Below are 19,777 nucleotides of genomic sequence, written 5' to 3'. Positions count from 1 at the left end.
ATGGCTGGACCTGGTCCTGGATCTGGTCCTGGTCCTGGGACCCCACCTAAAAACCAACCTCCACATCCTGCTCCAGATCCTGCCTCGCTCTCCCACTCCCCAGTCCCCTCTACCTACCTCTCTCTCGCTTGTGTTCTTGTGTGTGGCAGATGATGATGATGATGGCTGTGGCTGTTGCTTTTGGCTACAACTGGAGGCAACCCAAAATGAGAATTGCATTGCCACGCATCCCACCCACTCACGCACCCACAGCCACCTCTGACACACACACACACACACACAGCCCCACAGAGATGCACAGCATGCAGCAATTGGAGATAGACGCGTGAGTGCTGCCGTCGCAAAGCCGTATTTAAGGGATTTTATTTGAAGGGAAAAATACTATAAAACAACCAAAAAAATACTAAGAAAATGTATTGGTATTAAAAAAAAATCGTTGAAAAAACCAAGTGAGAAAATACTATAAAAATATTTTTAAAAATACTGAAAAATACTTTTCAAATACTAATAAGACTAATAATACTCAACAATTCCTAAAAATACTAAAAGAAAATTCCTAAAAATACTACAACAAATTCTTACTATACTAGAAATACAATACTAGAAAAAAACGAAAGAAATATACTAGAAAATAATGGCTTTAAATCATACAATAACCAAAATGTTATATATTCAGTATCTAGTATTGCGGTTATTCAAAGAGAATCATCTTCTTTAGAGATGCGGATCCAGAATAAGAATATTTGGATATTTAGAGATTATGTTTTTGGTTAGAAAACTGTACCATTTCTGAAAGAATATACTTTTCGTTACTCGTTGCTCGTTACTCGTCAGAAATATCCCTCCGCTAGCGATAGTACCATCTCTAACTAGCGATGACACCGAAAGCCAAATGAAATTTGCTTTTTTTTATATTTTTGTGTATTTTTGGGGGTATTTCGGGGAGGAGAAGGCGGCTCAAGCCGTGCAGAGAAAACAGCGAGAAAACAGCCAAAGTTTCGTGGAAACAGAAAGAAATAACAAAACCAAAAAAAAAAGACCCCCCCTTTGAATGCGTGCACTACACACCACCCCAGACCCATTTTGCAGCCTCGGAGCGCATTGAATGCAGTAGTCCAGGGGAAAATGTTAGCAATAGAGAGGGAGAGGGAGTAGTCCGACCAAGGATAAGGGAAAAGCTATGAGAGAACCAGGGAAATATCCATTCCAATATAATTTGTATGTCAGGAATGCACTACGTATGATAATTATAACAGTTTGCATCCATCAATGTTTGTGTATAACAGTTATGTATGGCATTCCCTTCGTCTAAGATTGACTGGCATTCCATCGAATAATCGCATCGAAAAACACCACAGACCCCCCATAAATGCATTTAGCAAAAGCACAACAGCCACACACAGACTCAGACCCAGAGCCAGACGCACACAGTGAGGCCCCGATAAGGCCGCTGCTTAATCCGCTAATTTTCAATTGCCACACAGCCGAAATCCGTGCAAACTATAATCCCCATGTGATCCGGTATCCTGGTATCCGAATCCCCTGTATTTCATGTGTTTTTCTTGTGCGTGTGCGTGTGTGCCACATGCCACATGCCATGCGCCCATGCCATGGGTTGTGCAAATGTTGGACAAACATCAACGCGCAGCACACACCCTGAACCCCGCTTATATTGTACATACAGAAGGATGTGTAGTGATGTATAGTGGAGCCAGTAGTCAAACGGAACGGGACGGGACGGCCCGGGACGGGTCGCGAGAGGGATGACGAGTTGCAAGAGTTTTCAGGAGTTGCGCTACGCCACAGGAAAATCGAAGATGACATCATTTATAGGTCGCTAGACATTCGAAAATGTGCTAGACACAAGAATTTTTCTAGTTATAATCGATTAAAAATCGATAGAGTTTGGATAAAATATCGATAGACGACAGATCATAGCCCGTTCCAAGCATTTCAGCTCATAATCGCTTATAAATCGATATAGTTTGGATAAAATATAGAAAGACGACAGATTATAGACCATTTGAAATATTGTAGCCCATAATCGATAGCCCATATTATCGAAAGATGACAGATTATAGCCCGTTCCCAACATTGCACTCCTTATTTCCAACCATCTAAGCTCATAATCGATTATAAATCGATCAAGTTTAGATAAAATATCGATAGATGACAGATTATAGCCCCCCATTGTAGTCCACAATCGATTAAAAATCGATCAATTTTAGATCAAATATCGATAGACGACACATTATAGCCCACTTTATTAATGGTTTAGCTAATTTTAGGCCAGATTTTCATGGGCATGCTTTCAGCACCACTTTCCTAATGATTCCTAAGCATTTTGTGGCTTTCTTTACAGCAGTTGTATTACATTTTTGAATCGATAAATCACAATCGGTCTTAGTCCCTGCCTTATAAAACGATTTTAGGCACTGAGCATCCAATTTAAAGCAGTCTTTTCTACAATTTCTTGAACACTTTCAATGTGAATACTCGTTAAAAGATCTTTCAAAGGTGTACAGCTCTTTGCTTTCGTTAAGACATCATGCGGCAGTCGATTGCGTTTCCGCTTTCGAGGTCGTTAGGAGATGATCTAAATTTCTTTATGATCCTTTGTAATTAGCCTTGGAGATATTCTTAAACGCCCCACGGTCTCCTCATTATAAATGTGCGTGCTGTACGAGAGGAGTATATGGTGTGGTATTGTATGGTATGGTATGGTATTCCGTATGTAATTATGTATGTCCTTTGTGGGCAAACAAAATGCAATTATATAAATATGTATAATACGCTGGCCAACGAGCCATTTCCCTCATACACACAGCACTCGCAGCACACCCTCGAAGTGGGAAGCGCTGCACATACTTAACGCATATTATATTAGTTCTATATGCGTGCTGGAACCCCCCCTCCCCCCGTCCCCCTCTATATAGCACATATCTGGGCATATACTCGAATGTATGTGTGCATCGTATGTGGCACATCAAATTAGTGCAGTCAGTGGCTCTAATCAGACGTTGGCTGCCCGTTCTGCTTCCACACCAAAAACACAAATGAAAATCAATTGAAAAACAAAGTCAAATGTGTTTCAATAACATTAGCAAAAATAACAAAAACATAAGCCCATATTTGCCATTCTCGAGGCATTCGCTTGGCCGCATCCAGCGGGAGCGTATCCGAGGAGATCTGCTGTAGGATGCGTGTACAAACGTTAATGGCATCGATGCAAATTCTATTGATGGCAGGCAATATCTTATAGTATGACAATCGACGGAGGGGATCTGCTGCATGATGCTTTTATGGAATTATCGGGCCCTCAAACATTTTTAAATCAGGAAGTTTCCACGAATCCAGCGCTGATGAAACCTTTTGAAACTCCATAAGAAAAGCCTTAGAAATAAACCTATGACTATGGCTCCTTGTACGAAAATCTTTAGGTATTTCTACGACAAGAAATTGGTTACAAACCTGCTCATATGCATTGCCTTTGAGCGGGTATGTGTGGTACATATGTACATTCATTTTGTATATAGGAAATGGAGCGTTATGTGCTCCCTTTTGGGTGGCATTTCTTTTCAATTTTCTGCACCGTAACAGTTGTTTTTTTTGTTTGTTTGTTTGTTGTTGCTTGTTCGCCCTTGCGTATACTTAATTTGTGGTGAATAATATATGAGGGAATTGCGCATACGCCTGGTGTACGGCAAGGGCATAATTTTATAATACATAATTTTGTGTGTGTATTTATTGTACACACATACATATGTACATTGTATAAACTTTTGCCTGGTCAGCCATCACTTTTGATTCCCTGCTTTTGTCACAGCTTTTTCTGTGCCACTTGAAAACAATTGTTAAGCACACGGCGTATGCGTAATATTCATTATTTGACTCCCCCCGCCGCCCAGCACAGAGCATGCCACCAACCAGCAGATGTCGCTTTAGCCGCTGTCTCGGGATTGTCGAGACTTAAACGATACCTTTTTCACCATCGACTTAAATAATATTCCGTATACGTTTTTTCAATACAAAAAAAAATGAAATTAAATAGAATTCACTTTAATTTAAATATAAATGTATTAAAAACCAATACCAAATCATTTTTACAATTAAAAAAAAAAAATAATAATAATAATTATAAAATTGTAAGAAATAATATTTCATCGAAATATAATATATTTATTATTTATATTTTTTGTATGTTTATATTATTTTTTATATTTATATTTTATTTAAATATATATATTTTTTATATTTATATTTTATTTAAATATATATTTTTTAATTTTTATATATTTTTTTATATTTATATGAATAATATGTAATTTATATGTATATGAAACATATTTATTTGAAATATTAAATTGAAATGTTTAAATGTAAATAAAAACGCTTTCTTTTCACAATTGCCAAGCTCGGAGCAAATCTAGTTTAAAGCTTAAATATTAATATTTCTAAAAAATAAAGACCACCCCAACACAATAAAACTGAATGGAAAGTATTTGAAATATCTGTGAAGATTTGTTCTCATTTGAAATTTCATGGCACATTTTTGGTGAAAGAAATCCTGGAAATCGTTGTAAATTTTGTTTTCTGCTAGCGGGCGCCATCTAGCGGGTGCAAGCTGCAATTCGCGTGGGAAAACAGTTAAATAAATTACGAAAAGCGAAACGAAAGGAGAAAAAAAACACACACAGAGCAGAGAAGAGAAGAGACAGCAGCAGCAGCAGTGATAGTGGAAGTAGAGAGGTAGAAGGATAACAAAGATGTATGTGTGTGTGTGTGTTAGTGGGGGGGTGGGGGGGGATGGGACGGAGTTGAACCATCGGTTGTCGACGTCGTCCAACGCCCACTCAAAGTATATAAAAGCGAAACATGCTGAAAGTGCTTACATAAGCACAAAGGAGGCGGCTCTCAAGAGGTGGGGGGCGGGAGGGGGGTGTGTGCTGGGGTGCAGCCCCCACCATCCCCTAGCCATTGTCTGTGTGTGTGTGTGTGTTGCATACATTAACAACAAAAAGCAACTGTAAATATTGAAAATTCCATATCCGTTTTGATGTCAACTCATACAACAGATGGCGCCACATAACATACCACTCATCCCCAACCCCCCTCACCACTTACACCCACCCCTTCACACCACACACCCCTACCCTACCACCACCCTCCCTCTATCCTATCCGCTTGTCTCTTTTGTATCAGTAAGAAAAAGAGAGCGAAAAAAAGAAAAAGTAGAATATTATAACCGAGAAAAAGCATCGAAAAAAAAGGGACACACACACACAGACACACACACACATGGCCATTGGTGCTCTAGGGGGCGCCACTGAGCCGCAGTTGTCGTCGCCTTTTGTGGGGCGGTGCCACCCCCGCCCCCCCTTCCCCCCTCCCACTGGGACCGCTCGTAAAACAAATTTCAGCCGCATACATTTTTAGAAAAGAAATTTTTCTGATTACATTTGCCAACACTGGAGGATGGGGAGGGCTGAGAGCAGGCAAATACATACATACGTTATGCAATATACATATGTATGTGTGTGTGTGTGTGTGTGTGTGTGTGGGGGAAATACATGCCAGAGGTATATATGTATCTATGAGTAAACCCATCTCTTAAAGTCCACGGGCTTAACAGATACAACAAATGCCTTTTTGGGGCATAAATCTCTCCTTTAATGAAATCTGTCTGAAATGAAAGCGAAGCCCCAAAGAAACCCAAACTTTGCCTTGATAAATTTTGAACAAATATGAAAGATATTTTCTATAATTTGGTTGGAGAGCTCTCATTGTAGTCTCAATTCGGAAAACTTTGTTTTTTCATGAATTACCAATTTATTTGGATTCATATCGATTTATCTTCCAACTAGAAATTCATCTCGAGTGAAATTTTAGCACTTTTTCAGCTTCAAAATATTCAAAAAAAAATGTGTAAAAATTTTCCTCTATTTTTTTCATAGTATCCTTCAGTTTTAGTATATATATATATGATCGGTATATCGATAGCTTTTTGGGTTTTTTATTTTGTAATGAATTGTATCAAAGAAACACACCTTTTAATGAAAGCCAACTATAAGCTTATGGCATCTTTAAGAGTATTTTTTCTTCTACTTCTACTTCAATTTTTATTTTTTTATTTCTAATTTTATTCATTTTTTCTACATATTTTTCTTGAATTTTTCTGCGTAATTTCAGGACTTTTTTATATTTAATTTTATTTGTGTAAATCATTTTCTATATAATTTAGTTTTTTCACATATTTTCCCATATTTGTCCCTTTTTTTCTCTATTTTATTCAATTTTTATGCATATTTTTGGTCTACATTTTCTAATTATTATTTATTGATTATTATTTATTTATTTATTATTATTTATTTATTTATTATTATTTATTTATTTGTAATTTTTTTTTTTTTATTATTATTTATTTATTATTATTTATTTATTATTTATTTATTATTATTTATTTATTATTTATTTATTATTATTTATTTATTATTATTTATTTTATTTTTTCTAAATTTAATTTCATTTTTTGTATCGTTTTTCTATTTTGTTCAATATTTTTTACATATTTTCTCCATCTCTTTTTTTCTTTTTAATTAAATTTTAATTTAATTTTCTTCCACTTCTTCCATTTCATTTAATTGTTGAACTCTTTTTCAGTTTGACTTTTCTCATTTTTTCTTGTCTTGTTTTTGTTTTTGTATTTTTTTCCCTTTATCTCTCTTACTTTTTTTTTAGGTTCATTAAATTTCTAGTTTATTTTTCCTTTGTGCTCCCCAACAGCTGAAGCTTCTGTCGCCTCTCACTCGTGCTCTCTTTCCATCCCCCTCTCCACCAGCTGGGCCCTCCTTTCACTGCCTTCTCCCTCTCGCTCCCTCCCGCTTGCTGTTAGAAATTGCCTAACAGCTGCCGTCCCGTGCCGTCTGGCTGGCTGTTAAGTAACAGAGCGACAAGCAGTCAAGTCGTTAACATTTTTGCATTTTAGGTCAGGTCGCAAAATCTATGCAGCGGCAGCAGCAGCAGCAGCAGAGGCGGCCGACGTCGATGCCAGCAGCGACGCATGACTAGTTTTATTTTGTGCTTTTTTTCTCTCTCTCTCTCTCCTCGCCCCTCCTGTCCCCTCCTATACCACTACTTGGTCTTTTCTTCATCTCCTAGTGTTTGTGCGTTTGTGTGTGTGTTTTTTTTGTCGTCTTCGTGAGAGCTGGCGGCGGCATATAATTTTCACGGCAAGTTCAACGAACTTGCGAATTTTTTTCTTCCACTTTTTTTTTGCTCTTTTATTTTTTTCTTGATACCCTCCAATCATTAGAAGGGCCTTATGGTTTTGATGAAAACAGAAGGAAGGAAAGGCTAGGAAGGAACCACAAATTGGCAATCTTCAGAGACATCTCATAATGGTTTCCATCTAAAAATATATCAATGGAAATCTGCCTTGATATGGGAAGAACTATTCAGATTTCCATGGCTTGGAAAATACCGGAATTGCGAACAATTTCTGGGCGTAGCAGAGTCAACTTTTGAAGGAAAGGGTATTTCATTGTCCATTTGAACGCTGAGATATTTGATGCAGAAGAAGAGCAGCCATGTAGTAGGAGAATAGAGAAATTAGGTTTTTCTCTTCTGGATTCTCTCCTGCTGTTTGACTCCTCTTCTGGCTCTTTTTTGCTGGTTGCTGGGTTACTCCTCTTCAGCATCTTTCTTTCAACATGGTGCCCCTCCCCTTGGGCCCCTTGGGAACCTGTTTGGTGTGGCAAAAACTCCTCCGTGGCGGCTTGTTCCACCAAGTTCAATCGCAGAAATATTTCGACCAGGCGATTGCAGGTCACATCGATGATTGATTGATTGATTGATGGACCAGCTGATTGATGGATTGCCATAGGAGTCTATGGCTTAATTATGAAGTATTTGATGGAACGGAACATATCATTTCATTAGAGTATTTATGTAGTTGAATAAAAAAAAATACACATATCTAACACCACTAACTCGTTCCTAATGTATCGGGGTATAGGGACACACTGTTTACAATCTCCATATATCGGGGGATAGGGACACACTGTTTCACTCTCTTTCTATAAGAGAATAGGGACACTCTTTTTCACTCTCTTTCTATCAGGGAATAGGGACACACTGTTTACACTCTCAATATATGGGGGAATAGGGACACACTGTTTACAGTCTCCTTCTATCAGGGCATAGGGACACACTGTTTACACTCTCAATATATCGGGCGATAGGGACACTCTGTTTCACTCTCTTTCTATCAGGGGAATCAACTCTTAATATACCAGCGAATAGGGACACACTGTTCCAATCCCAGGGAGTCAGGGAATACAGGGAATATTCTCAGAATATACAATTAAAAAAACAAAGAATAATATGAAGACAAAAATCAAAGCAATTGGAATTCATTATGCACAAGGATTTATTATTCCTATCCTTTGTGGAATATGTCCTCGATTTCACGCCTGGGGTTTACCCCAAGGCATTGGAAAAACAATTATGCGAATGCGGTCATCCATACGAGTATGCTTAATTATTTAGTGATTGCGATTGGGGGTAGAAAGGCGAATGCAAAAGCGTACAAGAAGAAGCACAGCTGACGCCTACGAATGCCAGAAAACGTCATTCATAGGTACAGTCCCGCCATGAATTGAAGGAGCGGATTGAAGCACCCAATAGGTGGGTGGAGATATGCAATCTCATATTTAAAAAGATCAGGAGATCTCTTTCATAAGTAATTTCCTTAATTTGTACATATATCATTCTTGGATCACTTTTCAGTGCTTATGCAACTTCATTATATGCTTCCTGGTTTCCACTCTTTATATCTTTTGCTATATCTAAGGACACTTTTATCTGTTCGCTTGCTTTAGCCATTCTTTCGTTCTCCAATTATCGCTTTCAGCTCCTCTTTTTCCAGCTTCTCTTCCTTCATTCCCTTCGTGCCTTTTGCCAGGCACTTATCGCATCCTGTCCTTGCGTCTCCTTGTTTCGACTCTCAACCCATTTTCATTCGTCTCTTTGCAACTATTATCCCATTTATCGTCACTTTCCCTTGGTTTTCTATCCTCATCTTCCACGCCATCTTCCGGCATCTGGCGGCCATGTCTTTTATTTTCTCTCTCTCTCTCTCTCTCTAGCCCTCTCTGTCCAATGATTTTTTTTTTTTTCGCTGAACACTAACCTTAAAGCGGCTCATTTTCCGCTGCTTTACCACGGGCATCGTTGTTGCCTCGTGCTTCGTGCCTCGTGCTTGCCTGCTCTCTCCTTCCTCTCTGCTTCTGCTTCTTCTTCGTGGCTTGCTGCTGTTCGTCCGATGGATGGAATGGAGGCGTCTCGGGAGGAGGCACAGCCAGCCGGCAAACGCTGTTTTTATTTCTTTTCCCTTTTTGGTTTGTGTTTTATTTCAGGTTCAGGTTTTTCTTCTCTCTCTTTTTCCACACACAGACACACACACACACTCACACACACACTAAAATTTTCTATCGCTCTCTCCGTTGTTGCTGTGGTTCGTGTATTTGACACTTCACTTTTAAAAAAGAATTACACCGAAAAAAAAGAAGAGGAGAATTCATAAAGGATTATTGAAATACACGTGTCCCGTCCCGGTCCCGTCCTGTCCCGTTCTCTGGCTGGTTTAACGGTACTGGCTCTCTCTCGCTCTCGCTCTCCCTCTCACTATCCCGCTCTCACTTCCACCCAACAATCGCTAGTGCAACTTGCAACTTGCAACAACAACAACAACTATAATGATGGGAACACCGCGAATATGCAACACGACGATGCCGGACGACGATTGCGAACTGAAAACAAAAAAAAAATAACGTCCATTGAAGCGTGGAAATCAACGGAGGAAAAACTACAACAACCACAACAACAACAACAGAAAGGGGGGTGGGGTGGGAGGGAGGGGGAAGTGCAGTGGCAATTCGTGTTTTGTTTTTGTTTTTGTTTTTGCACTTCTTCGTGTTTCAGTCTTCGTCTTTGGCTTTTCCTTTTCATGGCGCTTTCCATTCCATTGTGTGCTTTTCGTTTGTTCCTATTATTTTTCCTTTCCTGCTTCTTGTTTCTTTTCCATTCGTTTGCCCTTCTTGGTTTGCTGTGCTCTGCTGCTTCCACTTCCCATTGCTATTCCAGGCGTTCTTCTGCTTCAAATTACTATTTCAGTCGTTCTTTCTCCTCTTCAAAGTCGTATTCCAGCTTTTCTTCTTCTCACCATTCCTATTCCAAAGGTTCTTCTGCTTCCCTTTCCTATTCCAGTCATTCTTCTGATTCAAATTCCAATTCCAGTCGTTCTACTGCTGCTGACCATGGCTATTCCAGTCGTTCTTCTGCTTTCCATTCCTATTCCAGTCGTTCTTCTAATGCTCATTCCTCTTCGAGACGTTCTTCTGCTTCCCATTCCTATTTCAGTCGTTCTTTTGATTAAAGTTCCTATTCAAGTCGTTCTACTGCTGCTGACCATGGCTATTCCAGTCGTTCTTCTGCTTTCCATTCATATTTCATTCGTTCTTTTGGTGTTCATTCCTATTCTAGACGTTCTTCTGATTCAAACTCCTATTCCAGTCGTTCTACTGCTGCTGCCCATGGCTATTCCAGTCGTTCTTCTGCTTCCCATTCCTATTCCATTCGTTCTTCTAATGCTCATTCCTCTTCGAGACGTTCTTCTGCTTCAAATTCCTATTCCTACTGTTCTTCTGTTATGGGTATCCTCACTCTTCATCCGCTGTTTCTTCTTCTTCAACGCATTTCTCTTCTTTTCTTCCCTTTTCTTCTTCTACATTTTGGTTTTTCCTCCATTTTCTATATAGATTTTGACTTGGATCCTATTCTTCTTCAATTTTTTGTAGGTTAGGAGTCCTTTTTCGCTATTCTTCTACCTCTTTTTCGGTAATTGGCTCGTTCTTTTTGTTGTAGTTCTCCTAAGGCTACTTCTCCTTTCTGTATTTCGTCTTCGATGCCTATTCATTGCTTCCTGTTTCGTAATTTTGGGCACCTTTCGCCCTTGGACTGTACCTTTTCTTCAATAGTTTTCTGTGTCGTTTCTTTTCGTTCCTTTTCTACTGTTTCTACTGTGCCGTTTGTGGGCCTTCTTCAATGGTTATTCATTCCCATTTGTCCTCTTCTTTACATCTTCTTAAATTAATTTTCTTTCTGCTTCCAACCTTTTCTCCCTATTCTTTTCGTCCTCCCCTAATTCTTTTCCTCCTCTTCTCTTCCTTTGCCTTTTCTTCTCAACATTTCCCTCTCGTTATTCTCTGGTCTCCTCCTCCACTCTTCCTTTTTGGAGGCGCCTTCGTCGCGCCTTCTGCTTTAAAATTCTTCTGTCGACTGCAGCGTCAGCGTGCCACCATTGTTGCTGCTGCGGCGGCTGGGGGGAAATTGTGTGCAGGATGTGATGGGGGAGGGGGGAGGACTGGGAAGGAAAATCACGCACCAGGACACGAGACAACGAAGGCCCGGCCGCCGAATCCAACAACGAACGTTTTACAACTGCCGCCGATTCGAGGCGCAGCTTCGTTTGCGGCTTGGCCTCTGCCTCGTGCCTCGTGCCTCGCCTTTCGCACGTTTCAATGTTTCCTTCTCAAGTTTTTCCCTTCTTTTTGGGGGGGTTTTTAATCGAAACCGTGGCTCTAACTGTACATGGAGATTTACCCAAAGATGTGTCTCTTTTGCCACAACAACAAGCCGTCGCAAGTATAATCAAAATAAACTGATTAATCGGCGTGAAAGGCAGAACAGCAGAGAAACAAGAGGCCAAAACAGAGGCCAAAGAAGCCGGCATAACAAGCCAGAAGGAGAGACACGATAGGTAGACACAAAGAGAGAGACCGAAAGAGAGCCAAACACAATGCAAAAGAGAGCTGAAGGACAATACAACAAAAAACAGAAACAAAAACAAAAAACAAAAACCGTCACTCCCAATTATAGTAATTTTTTCGAAAATAATTATTACTTTCGCAACACTGGAAAATTGTCACTGGGTAGAGGGTTCACACACAGTTCTCGCGCAAATTAATCGTATAAATAATAAATGAGATTTTTGTGGCGAATTGGCAGGCCGGGAAATTTTGGACACGCGTGTAAACAAGCAGAGCAACGCAAAGAGACAGGCCGTGACGCGACCTACGACTACATTAACAGTGCCAGAGAGTGTGAGAGAGCTAACCGTTAAGAGAGAACAATTACCTAAGAGAGAGAGTGGGAGAGAGAGAGAGTTGTAATCGAAAAACTGATGGAGGAACAAGCAAGCAGAGCCGTAATGCCAAAACTGATAGTGGAACAAGCAGTTTTGCCAGTCTCCTCCCGAAAAGGACAAGCAGATGAGAGAGGGCAAGCAGTACTCAGAGCAAGCAGTTTTCAAGAGAGACTGCGAGAGAGAGAGAGAGAGCAGACCATCCACACGTGCATGACATGACTTCTGTTGCTGTTGTTCCGCATTTAGCCGGCTACAACGTCACTGTTAATAACATGCGGAAGCGCCAGCTGCTGCTGCTGTTACGTTACCTCTGAAATGGGTTGGCGGGGGCGGCGGCGGCGGCGGGTGCGGCGTCAGGCCAATTAAATGTTAGGTTATGTGCACATACATCATATTTGACGGACGACTGACGCCGGCGGTGGCTCTGTCTCGAATTAGCATCGAGATTGGCAACAACGACGGGCGCACCGATATCGCTTCTGCCCCGCATCAGCAGTATTTGCTCCAAAAAATTTGCGTTAATTTGCAAATTGAGTGAAACAATTTTTAAACGCTTGTATCCGGCGCCCAGAAATCATCAGCAAGCGACCGACAGCGCCAACATCTAACAGACAGCCAGTCAATAACAGCAGGTGAGAATGGCCTAACATTAACAGGAGAGCGCAAGACTGTTAAAGAGCAGGAAGCAGAGCTGAGCAGTAGCTTTCAGCTGTTAACTGGTTAACAGCAGAGCACGACTGTTAACTGCAAAAGCTGAGCGGATTCTATGTTAAGCGCATTAACAGCGCATCGCAGCGTGACTTTTGCCAGCAGTGCCCGAGAGGGTCGGGTGAGCCTCACAGTGAGGCCTGCTTAATGAATGATGACGTTGCCAGATTATTAGATGTTTTTGGAAATGTATTTGTTTATATTTTTTGAAAGGTTCAGGCCAAGGGGAGACGGGGGGAGGCAGGGCTTGTATGGGTTGGCCAGTCAGTGGGTGGTTGGGGTAGGGGTAGGGGTATTGGGTGTTGATTGTACAGCAAAATCTCTATATGTAGGCCTCTTCTTTATGTACTCTCTCTCTCTATCTCTCTCTGTCTTTTGCCATTTATGTATTGAATATATTTGGTGTGTGTGTGTGTGTGTGTGGGCTGGGATTTTGCCACATGTCTCAACCCACAAAACGAGACGAGATGTTGACAACAAAAACAACACCAAAAGGCAGTTGTGTGTGTGTGTGTGTGGGGGGGGGGGGGGGGGCTAGAGGTTAAGTACCTCCAAAGAGGTGCTGGAAGAAGAGCGACAGAGAGGGGTATATACCCCCCAGCCCCTCCACGATTTATCAAGGGGATACACAACGGAGAATTGCATTGTCCGCCTGATAGAGATTATTAAACGGAGAACGAGAGAGAGACTGTGAGAGAGTGCTGAAGATGTCCTCCTAAACATCCTATTGACTAGAAATGCCCTCTTGGCAGGCCTCTACCAAGATTTTAAGGAACCCGGATCCTGGCTTGATTGAGGCTTTCTGCTTTGGCAGCTCCATTGGCCATCCAGCTAGCTTTTCTTTTGCATATGTACCATAATCCCCTCTCTCTCACTCTATCTCTCTCTCTCTTTTCACTGCATTTATGTTTTTCTTTTCTTTTGTATTCCCTTCTCTCTCTTTTACATTTCTTTTCTTTTATACGCTAATTTATTTTCGCTTACATCTTTCCCCTCTCTCTCTCTCTCTTTCTTTGTCTATTTATGGGGAAAAGCATCTGCAAGTGCAACATCATCTGCATGTTGCATCTTCCCCAAGAAATGTTTAAAGTTGCCTTTTGTTCGGACCGTTGTCTGCCTCTGCCACTGGCACTGCCACTGACTACAGTTTCAAAGTGCAATAACCGTTTGCCATTAACCCATCGATGGGTTACAGGGCCGCAGGAGTACCCTGTGTGTTTCCTTATACCCTGTTGTACCCAGCAAAGGGCTAGGGCACGGCATGGGGCAGGTATTTTCGATCCCCATAAATAGTATATCTTTAACTGCTTGAAAATCCAAACTGCTGTACAAATTCCCCATAAGCGACCGGCCACAAACAGCCACCCGTCGCTACCTTCGGGATTCGGAATGACTATTTTCCTTTCAGGTATATCATTATCATTATAATTCCAATATAGAGAACCATTCGCACTCACCCGAATACCAATAAAGCGCGCCTCGAGCAGCTCCTGTTTCCTTGGATTCAGCGACGTTTGAAAGTGTTCCATTGTATGATTATTATTTCTGATTCGGTTTCGGATACGGATTTCGTTTTATTTTTTTTATTGATTTCAATTCTTAGAGTCTTTTTCTCCCATCGGGGAGGTGTTTTCTGGTCTATTAACTAGTGTTTAATATGCTTTAACGTTAACATAATTAACATTTTGTTGATGGCTTTCATAGTGATTGCATTTGTTGGCAAAAAATGCCACAAGTTTTGTCAGAGCCAGACCAAAAAAATTCAAATTCATCTGGAAAAAAAGTTAAAGTACTTTTAAAAACGAAAGTTGGATATAAAACAATATACAATATAATGGAATGGACTACAGACAATACTTTTATGGTACGCACTATCCCGTCTATCCCTGTCTTATCTTCAGTCTTATCAAGAACTTCTTTGATTAATAAAATACGTATATTTTTAGACATTTTTTTTAGATTGACGAGTCATTTAATACATTTTTAATGTTCCCGATTATTCCAACCAAAGGTCGATAATCTGTTGTCTATAAATAAATAATTGGTAATGAAAACACACACAATCTATGTTGTATCTTTAAAGGGCATCAAATGGTTCGAAGGCCAACAAAAAATATTGGGTTCCACTCTAGGGTTAAATGTTGTGCCCAAGCTTCGCTCCCACCCCCTTTACGCCGTCTTCTTCTTCATCACCTATCACTCTCTGCTTGGTCTGCTTCTTCTACTGCCCTCTTCAGACCACGAATGACGCTTTTGTGATCGGCTACATTCGCAATGGACGCGGACGAATGGCCAACTCAAAAGAAAAGTGCAAAAAAAAAAAAAAAAGATATGCGAACCGAACCAAAACTAGACCCACAATCGGCGGCCACGCCTCTAGGCGGCAGTCAGCAACGCCAGCAGCAGCCTCTTCACACACACACAGACACACAGGCACGCAGCCGGGTACAAAGTGCAATAATTTAAGGTGACGCTTCCACGGAGTGCGCTCGTACGTTCTCATGACATTTTCGAAGATTATCTTTCCCACTGGATTTCAATGTAGAAAATATTCATATTCGAAAAAAAAAACCAGCCATATAGGCCATGCAGAGGTGCGGAACACCTCACCCCATACGAATACACCCTGGGCGGGCAGATGATGTCCAACGCAACACTCGCATAATCGGGAACACACACGAACACATACAAACACACCCTTATGTGGATCGTACACACACACACACACACACACATGCTGGTACATATGTACATACGTACCATTTGTGGATTGCTTTTTGCACCGGTATTTTTTTCTTCTTCTTACTTTCTGGGTTTACTTTGTGCTGTTTCCAATTTGTTGTTGCGACTGCTTTTTATTCCCCTAGTTTTGCTTTTGCGTTTGCTTTTTTCTCATATTTTTCCTTTTGAGCTGGTTATTCCCTTATTTTTACTGCTTTTGCGGCTGTTTTTTTTTTTTGTATTCTCACATTTTTATTGCTTTTTGCAGCTGATTATTTTAAAAATTTGTATTGCTTTTTCTACTGTATTTTTTGTTACAAATATGTATTGCTTAGCGGCAGTTTTTTTTTTGTCCAATTTGCATTGCTTTTGCGATTGTTGTTGGTCCTATTTTTTTCCCCAAATGCGTTTGCGTTTGCTTTTCCCCAAAAAATGTTTGTTGATTTTGCATTTATTCAAAAATATTTCTTAGAAAATATTCATTTTGCTGTTTGCTTTTCCATTTGTTCACAATTTTGGATTTCTTTTGTTGTTGTTGTTAATTTCAGTCCATTTGTAGGGCTTTATGATGGCACGAGGATTGAGCGGGGAGGGGACAGGGAGCAGAGCCGCGTTCCATCAGCGCCGTTGTGAGCGGGTGAGGGGAGGCAGCGGCGCATCAACGTTTTAAGTACTACAACAATGGCTCTTGGATGGAGTGGATTGGTGCGGGGGGGAATTAACAACAGAAACAGTAAAAGAAAACCCACACACACGCACAGTAGAGCGCACAACTTAAATATACTACATGTGTGTATATCCCCTCTCTCGCTCGCACTTTTGCCGACACTCACTGCTGTTTGCGTTTTGTGCTTTTTCTGCCTTTTCGTTTCGGTGTCTTTCCTTCGCTTGAGTTTTCTTTTTTTGCGAGGTTAAGTTTTCCTTTGCTTTTGCCTTTGCTTTTGCAACTTTTGCGTCGGGCAGCCGAATTGCCGCTGCGCTGGGTCGGGAGGGCACGCACTGGGACTGGCTAGGGGCGCGGCGGTTCGTACGAGATGGGGGCCAACGAGATTAGCCGCTTAGTCGGTAATACCACTCTATAATAGTTATTCGCGTAAACGTTTTTGGTTTTATTTTGTGTCACAGTAAAAAAAATGAATTTATTTAGCCAGAAGCTAACACACACACACCACACTAACACTAAAGCACACACGCGCGAACAAAATGTGCTAAAAAATGCGCCCAGCTGTGTGAACAGTAGCGCCATCTGCCAAATGCCGGGCATCGATACTTTTGATTAAGTTTTAAATAATAGCTTTGCAGTTTGCGCTAACAGCACATTTTGTGCCATGTTAGTCACGGCTTAATATCGGCTTGTAAAAATCTTGTAGGAATGCCACTTTAAGGCCTGTGGCATACCTCCCTTCGATTACCCCACTCATCGAGATCATTTGAGATAACATTTTATTAGCTCCACAAACATTATCCGTGGAAATCTCATCCACATATGAGCCCCACGCCGAGTTCCTGAATCAGTCGGGACAGGTATAGGATCCACACCTCTGTGGCTCCCATATGAATTACGAAGGCCAGGACGAAGATGAGACTGCTGGTGCACCCACTTGCGGCTAATGCGGTCGGCCACTGGCAATCAGTGCTCCAATGGAAATCAGCCAGGAGATACTGGCATCTTCATCGGAGGTAATGAGTATTTCCCAAGGCGATTAGGTGGTATGTTCGGTCTTCCAGCCCCAGGACCAGTTGGCTAAGAGAGGGGAGAGCAGTGAGAGAGTTATCACATGGTTTGGGGGGAGTGGATCCACAGCGGCACAGTACCCTTGAGGCAACATCTGGAACGAGATAAGCCGCTGGCAAAGTTCCTCGTGAATGCGATAGAAAATACAAATCTTCTGTGCAAATGAACCTGCAAGTGACCCTCGCGTCGAACTTCATCGGAATTCAGGCTCATCAATTGAATATTTTTATATTGTTATCAATTCCGAGGAAAATTGAGCTTCATCGCATGATGGGAGGCTGCCTTTAAAAGAGCTACTAGTGCGGCCTCAAATATCAGTTTACTCCAAGTCTCCACGAGGAAGCAAAGTCAAAAATGTCCCGTTTAATCCACCTAAGGTAGGCACCTCATATAAATACGTGATAAGGTCTAATACTTGGCCACCATTCCTTTCAGCTGCGTTTTGGCTCTTCTAGTGTGCCTCGCAGGCACCATCAGTGCTGGTCCGATAGACGATGATCGTGCCCGCCTGAACCAGCTCCTGAGGAATGCAGAACCTGCGGATGATGCCCAGCTGCTGGCGAATATCCAAACGGCTATTGCGCTGTACAAGGAATGTGTTCATTGCGCAGCAGATGAACATCAGGTGGACGACGATTTAGATCGGGAAGTCAAGAAATTTGAAGATGAAAACAGGACGGTGGAGGGTTTGCCTGCTCAGGGGGGATTTTGGTCATGCATTAGTGCGGCGGCAGATAGTGTACCCGATGAAGTCAAGGATCAGGCTAAGGAACTTGCAAAAACATCTGCCAAAGCTCTGTTCAGCAAACTAGTCGATTACCTTAAGAAAATGCTAAACTAATGTAGTGGCAGTGTCAATTTCTAAGAATTACAAGAAATTATTTTGGCAACTTAAGGAAAACACGTTACTACTTCGTCGGTATATTTCTGAGGGACATCGAAAAATCCTCGGTCACAATAGATTTAAAATACACTAGTGGTAGGAAACAATCGGTGGTGGCGCCATCGCAATGAATTTGCTTGATTTCAAAAATCGATACTATCGGGATCAAATAGTTAAATTTAAAAAGGGCTATTTTCAAGCGAAATAAAATGAAGATTTCTCAGGATTAAACAATTGTATTAAAAAAATAATCTATATGTTTCGGGGGGCGCTGGATCCGAATACATTTTTCACTAGGTAGGTCAAGAAAAATGACTTTTAAGGAAGTCCTTGTAGAAAATTTATTCATAAATCGGTTAACATTTTATGTTTAGCGCTGAGGATCTTATTAGCTACTAATATTCGACCAAATATCAAAGTTAAGGAATAATTCTTCAGTATATTTGGAAAATTAGACAGTATATTTCTATTCAAAATTTCATCCATCGGTATTTCTGAGGATCAGACGGTCACTCCTGCAACGAAAATATGAGTCGTCATTTTGAATGGACTATGAAAAAGGGTATGGATAACAAGCAAAAACATCCAAGGAAAATTGCAACGACAACATAGGTTGAAGACAAAATCGAAAAGGTATATTGGAAAAATTTGGTTGATTTCACCTCACATGAGTTGAATTTTATATTAATTCAATAAAATAAAGTTTACGAATGCCCATAGTCCGGTTGACAAGCAACAAGTCTTCAAATAGCAGCACCACTGCGACTGTTTGTTTGTTGAACTTTTTTGCTTAACCCTTGTTTTTGTCAAAATACAATAAAAGCAAGTATTTAAAATAAACCAGTCAAGTAGAAAATTGATTAATCAATCGGATAAAATGATGTGGGCAGGACTGAGAGATCTATCTAGCCAGAAATATTCGACGGAATATCAAAAACGTATATAAGAACTTGAATTCGTCAGTTCACTTACGGTATATTTTTTAAATAAGACGGTATATTTTGGTATTATTCTGAGAGTCAGACCGTATATCTTATCGGATTTTCTGATTTTCTTGTCACCATGTTAAGCTCACACACCTTGCAAATTGTATGCTTTTCATAGTATTTTCCAGTATATTTGAAGACGCGTTATGGACTCACCCTCTTGTCCAATGCACCAATGTAGAAACCTTGTAGAAATGCCACTGGGAGTTATGTCCCAGACCGCATCAAATACTAATTCGTGATCAGCATCGAAATCCTGATTGTTTGCCATAAAAATCTCAAATTTTTAAAAAAGGCATGCTAAAAAGTGGATTACTGAGGTTTTTCACACTGGCGCTTCCATGGGGGCTTATATGGAAAAAAAAAGGTGAACATTGTTTGAAACTGACACATTTCCTCTTTAGGTGTCGCCTTTAGTAGTTACATTAAAATGTAGTTAATATGTAGAAAATGGATAGTTAGCGTGTAGTTACCATGTAAGGAAATTAATTTAGTTAAAATTGTTGTTGACCGGTTTTGCTTAAACCTTATTTTGTAAG

At 40.6% G+C, this 19,777-nt stretch overlaps 2 protein-coding genes and 1 long non-coding RNA gene across 3 annotated transcripts in view; 1 reads left to right on the top strand and 2 right to left on the bottom strand.

Annotated features, from left to right (window-relative positions):
* Tlk (Tousled-like kinase) overlaps window positions 1-16,882 on the bottom strand; it is a 98,115-nt gene extending 81,233 nt beyond the window's left edge. Inside the window, exons 1-2 of the mRNA XM_015186424.2 lie at window positions 15,674-16,882; window positions 14,371-14,685 (exon numbers count right to left, since the gene is read on the bottom strand). Of these exons, the coding sequence (XP_015041910.2) occupies window positions 14,371-14,442 (72 nt within the window). The 5' untranslated portion in view covers window positions 14,443-14,685; window positions 15,674-16,882. The remainder of the gene's footprint in view (window positions 1-14,370; window positions 14,686-15,673) is intronic.
* Window positions 16,883-17,524: 642 nt separating this feature from the next.
* On the top strand, window positions 17,525-18,254 carry LOC6901635 (protein Turandot Z-like). Its single transcript, XM_002134269.3, has 2 exons — window positions 17,525-17,746; window positions 17,805-18,254. Exons 1-2 carry the CDS (start codon window positions 17,724-17,726, stop codon window positions 18,208-18,210), a joined length of 429 nt encoding a protein of 142 aa, XP_002134305.1. The 5' UTR covers window positions 17,525-17,723; the 3' UTR covers window positions 18,211-18,254.
* Window positions 18,255-18,568: 314 nt separating this feature from the next.
* Window positions 18,569-19,547, bottom strand: LOC117185163 (uncharacterized). Its single transcript, XR_004470715.1, has 2 exons — window positions 19,395-19,547; window positions 18,569-18,767 (listed from the first exon to the last, which is right to left on the bottom strand). It is a non-coding gene; the product is annotated as an uncharacterized lncRNA (long non-coding RNA).
* Window positions 19,548-19,777: the final 230 nt, after the last annotated feature.

This window comes from Drosophila pseudoobscura, chromosome X (genome assembly GCF_009870125.1).
Source record: "Drosophila pseudoobscura strain MV-25-SWS-2005 chromosome X, UCI_Dpse_MV25, whole genome shotgun sequence".
Lineage (NCBI taxonomy): Eukaryota > Metazoa > Arthropoda > Insecta > Diptera > Drosophilidae > Drosophila > Drosophila pseudoobscura.
The sequence above is the reverse complement of the archived record's forward strand: the minus strand, read 5'-3'. Positions and strand labels throughout refer to the sequence as shown.

What these genes read in the sequence shown, in the direction of transcription:
- LOC6901635 (XM_002134269.3), top strand. Translation starts at nt 17,724, where the DNA reads ATGTCCCGTTTAATCCACCTAAG. An exon ending in TCCCGTTTAATCCACCTAAG is followed by an intron (nt 17,747 to 17,804) that starts GTAGGCACCTCA and finishes CATTCCTTTCAG; the next exon opens with CTGCGTTTTGGCTCTTCTAG.